Genomic DNA, 4804 nt, shown 5'->3' on the forward strand with positions numbered 1-4804 from the left:
ATGTCGGCAGGGAACCACACCGTGTACTCGCACCTTTTCCGGCCATGCCGCGTAGGCCAGCCGACCATGAAGAACCGTATGGTCATGGCACCGCTGACGCGGTGCCGCGCCGATGACAACCACGTGCCCACTGCCATCATGGCGGAGTACTACGGCTCTCGGGCCTCGATGGGGATGATTATCACGGAGTCTATCATGGTTCAGCGCAACTACTCAGGCTTCGCGTATGAGCCCGGCCTGTACTCGGCAGAACAGGTGGAATCGTGGCGCACTATCACAGAGGCCGTTCACGCACGTGGTGGGCTGATCGCAGCTCAGCTTTACCATCCAGGCCGCGCCACCACACCGGCAAACCTCACGTCAGGCGACTTGGCTCCGATGGGCCCCTCCGCGGTGGGCATTCCTCCCGAGGCGGAGCAGTGCATTGCGCAGTGGAGTCGTGACGGCAAGGCTCAGGCCTACCCACAGCTCATCCATGCCATGACACCGGCCGAGATCGGCGCTGCGGTGAAGTCCTTCACACGCGCGGCTCTCAACGCAATGGCGGCCGGCTTCGACGCGGTGGAAATTCACGCCGGTGGCGGTTACTTGCTCGACTCGTTCCTGCGGGATTCGTCGAACCAGCGCACCGATAAGTACGGCGGCAGCGTGGCGAACCGCTCTCGCTTTCTGCTGGAGGTCCTCGACGCAGTTGCAGCGGCAATCAAGCCAGATCGCGTTGGTGTGCGACTGACCCCGCTGGACACCTTCAATGGCCAGAAAGACAGCCATCCCGAGGCACTCACCGCGTACGTGTGCGAGCAGCTCGACGCTCGCAAAATTGCCTTCGTCGACGTCGTCCGTGGTGACCCGAGGGCCAATGTGCCAGGGAGCGCAGAGGTGTGGGTACGCCGCTCCTTCGGTGGCGCTGTCTTGGCGAGCCACGGGTACACATCGCTGGAGATGGCCGAGCAGGCGATCGCGGACGGAACTGTCGACGCGGTGCTCTTCGGCATGCAAGCCCTCGCGAACCCCGACCTCGTCTGGCGAGTGCTCACAAACACCCCGCTTAACCGCGCCCATGCGCCGACCTTCTTTACCCGGGGCAGCAAGGGGTACATTGACTACCCCATCTGCGAGCCGCACAGCTTCTCCGAGCCGCACGTTGTGGCGGGCATCACGATCCCCTCTGAGGGGAGTAAAGGCAGTCGCTTGTCATGCCAGCGCGCCACCGCCATGCCAATGCCAGCGAAGGGGCGTCCGTACGTTTCAGTATCGCAGCCGCTGCTTCTTGGCGCGACGACGATGAAGAACCGTCTGGTCATGGGGCCGATACCTCGCCAGCGCTGCGACGAGCAGCAGTGCCCGACGGCCATGATGGTCGCCTACTACGCGCGCCGCGCCAGCTACGGTCTCATTATCAGCGAACCGTGCGAGGTACAGCCTGGCTACCACACGTATGTTCGGGGTGCAGGCATCTCGACCAAGGCGCAGGTGCTGGCATGGCGCCAGGTCACGGATGCCGTCCATGAGAAGGGTGGCGTTATGTACTGCCAGCTGCACCACGGTGGCTGGGCCACACTGCAGTGCAACATTACCAGCGGCACAGACACGCGGGCTGTCGGCCCCACAATGCAGGGCATCTCACCTGACTGCCGCTGCCCAGCCGCCTTCGCCGCGGACGGAAAGGTCCAGTCGTACCCTGTCGATGTGGTGGCGCTGAGCGCGGAGAGGCTCAAGTGGATTGTGCAGCTGTACGTTGCGGCTGCAAAGAACGCGATGCTGGCTGGCTTCGACGGTGTCGAAATCCACGCTGGTGGTGGCTACTTGATTGACCAGTTCCTGCGTAGATGCAGCAACACCCGTAATGACGACTACGGCGGCTCGCCTGCCGACCGCTGCCGCCTGCTGGACGAGATTGTCGACGCAGTGGCTGCGGCCGTCGGTCGGCGGCGTGTCGGTGTGCGTATATCACCTACGGACCTCTCCAAGGGGATGAAGGACACCGATCGGGAGGTGGTGACAGAGACTGTTGCCACGCATATGGGGGAGCGCAAGATTGCTTACATTACCGTGGCGAGCGGCAGTGACGGCTACTACCACGGCCCAATGCCGGCTTCCCTCCTGCAGACGGCCCTTCGCTGCTTTGGCGGCGTTGTCTTGTGTGACGACAACATAAGCCTGGCCGAGGCAGAGAAGCGCATAGCGACTGATGCAGTGCAGGGCGTGTGCATCACACTGGGTGCAATCGCGAATCCAGACATAATAAACCGAGCCATCCACGGCGCTGAGCCCGACGAGTCGGACCTGTGCACCCTCTTCACCCACGACAGCGACGGCTACGACTCGTATCTCACGTATGCCGAGATGCGGAAGGAGGCACGGGTCGGCAAAGCACGCCAGTCGGCGGAGAACAGTGCCAGCCACCCCCCTGCGATGTTGAACTGCGTCACTTGTGCTGCAGCTGACAATGACAGCGCGACTCTCAACTCCCCCACTACGCACAAATCACACGGTGCGGTCAAGTCGGCCAGCCGAGGAACCAAGTCAACTCCCCCCTACGCAGGACACCGGGAGCAGGCGCGTCTCCACTGCTGCCCATTCGGTCAGCGCGGAGTTCAACCGGGGACCTCAGGCTTTGCTTCGCCCTGACAACCGCGCGATCCGACGCCACTCTGTGACGCTGCGGTAGTCCAGCCAACACTGTCGAGGTGACACCTGTGCTTGCGGGACCCCCTACCCACTGCGACTGAAGGTGAGAAGAAGAAGACGGAAGCCCCTGCGCTGTGCGCTCTCCCTCTACTTTGTTTCAGCACTGGCTGCCTCTCACACACTCGCTGGCTCACCCGTATGTGGACGTAAACTGTGCACGCTGACATTCATAATCGGGCGCTTCCACATGATTCTCTCCTCCTCCTCTCTCTCATTCGCCTACTTTTTGTTTACTGGCTTTTCTCTCTCTCTCTCTCTCTTCATGACGTGCACACCTGATATGGTAGCGGTCGTAGGAGTCGGTGTGCACGATCCATAGCTGTGGTTCTTGTGCCCCTCATCGTCTTCTGCGTGCCGTCATCTTCTATGCCCATTATTGTTGTCTCGCTTTGTTTTTGAATCTTCAGTTTTCTCCTCATCTGCAAATGCTTCGCTGCCTCACCTCTACCTCCCTTCCTTCCTCATGCCGTGCATGAGCGTTCCAGTGTGGTGGCTGCATCGGTACCCCTCTCCCTCCCTCTCTCTCGTTCTGCAGACGCGCGAGAAATGTGAGGCGCCCGCCCCGTCCCCGTCTCGTTCCTTTTCCTCGACCCCCCTTTTTTGCCATCTTTTCTCAGCTGTCGTGTGCGTGTGTGTGTGTGTGTGTGTGTCGGTGTGCCTACTTGGATGCGTCTTCAGAACCCACTGAATGGCTTTATCCACGCTTGGTCCGCTGCTGACATCTTCCCCCCCCCCCCTCCCCTGTTTCGCCTTTGCAAGCATCGATGTCGCTGTCTCTTGTCTTCCTCCGTCTCTTTCCTTTTCCTTTTTCTAGCAATGTGTCTCCCTTTGCCCTCGTCCCTCCTCATCTCCCGCCCTCACCACTCCAGCTTCGACTACTGCGCACATAATCAGCGGGGCGCTCACTTTAGCTCCCAGAGAAGACCGCTGCAGGCCCACTCTCTCTGTGGGAGGCCTCTTTTTCTCCTCCTCCTCCCGACAATCTGCAGTGCGCCACACGTCTCTCTCCCGCTTGTGTGGTGCCCCGATGTGGCGCATATAGGAAGAGGCCTGTGCATGTGGATGTGGATGTGCATGTGCCTAAGTCGTGTCTTTCTTCAGTTTTCATTTTCTCTGCCCTCACTTCTTGCTGGCTTGCGCTGTCTGTCTGTTTGTCTGTCTCCACCCACCCCCCTCCTCTCTCTCTTTGATTTGCCTGCCCGCCCCCTCTCCATTGTTAAGTAGCGCCTCGAGCCCCGGTATGACTTGCAGACTTTCTTCTTTTCCTTCTCCCTTTCAGCTTCCATGCACTCACGCGTGTGTCTGTCTGTGTGCGCCCCTCCCTCTCTCAGACATCGGCTCTGTGTTGTTACTTCCACGGCGTCTCTGTCTCTCTGTCGTTCTCACTCGCCTTCCCCCGTCCGTCTTGCCTCCGCTGTCGCCACTCCACGATGTGCCACCTCCGCTTCGTTGGACGCCTCTGCTCAACTTTGTTTTCTGCCCTTTTCTTCTTCGCGTCGTTTCCACTCCCCTACTCAACGAGCACGCAGGCGGAGGGGTGAGTTGGGGGGGGGGGGGGGGGGCGCACACCGAGAGCTAGCGAGCACGGGAAGCACGGACACCTACAGCGAGGCAAGTACTTACCCCAGCAACACGATGGCTCCCCCAACACCACCCACCTTTTCCTCCTCCGTACCCCTAAGTACGGTGACAACGCAGTCAAGGGAGAGGGAGAAGGACGAAGAAGAAGGGAAAACGAAAGGCAGCCTTCCCTGCCGGAAAGAAGAGATCGATGCCCATCGCGAGTACCTCTGCGCAGGTGCGCGTATTCGGACTTCGCTATGCGCTGGGCCGCGCAAGAGGGGGGGTCTTCTCTTTACTTCACGTGTCTCCATTTCCCTCCCTATCGCAGCTCGGTCTTGGTCGCCACTTTTGGTTTGTCTTCTACGCGTTTTCTCTCCCTTTTCCCTTGTTGCCGACCCTTCACTGCTTTCCCCCGCGGCCCACACTGCGGTTAGCGCGCCTCTCACTGTCTCTCTCCTCAGGAAGCGTGCGCCTCTTCGTGTCAGAGTGGGTGCCATCTTGTTTTGTCTCTGCACGGCAAGCAAGCCGGAAAAGTCAGCCCCCCCCCCCA

The 4804-nt window shown here is 60.3% G+C and overlaps 1 protein-coding gene across 1 annotated transcript; it reads left to right on the forward strand.

Annotated features, from left to right (window-relative positions):
- On the forward strand, positions 1–2631 carry LBRM_12_0820 (n-ethylmaleimide reductase-like protein; the record flags this gene model as incomplete). Its single annotated transcript, XM_001563081.1, has 1 exon — positions 1–2631. The coding sequence occupies one exon, from the start codon at positions 1–3 to the stop codon at positions 2629–2631; it is 2631 nt and encodes an 876-aa protein (XP_001563131.1).
- Positions 2632–4804: the final 2173 nt, after the last annotated feature.

The sequence above is a fragment of the Leishmania braziliensis genome, chromosome 12 (assembly GCF_000002845.2).
Source record: "Leishmania braziliensis MHOM/BR/75/M2904 complete genome, chromosome 12".
Classification (NCBI taxonomy): domain Eukaryota; phylum Euglenozoa; class Kinetoplastea; order Trypanosomatida; family Trypanosomatidae; genus Leishmania; species Leishmania braziliensis.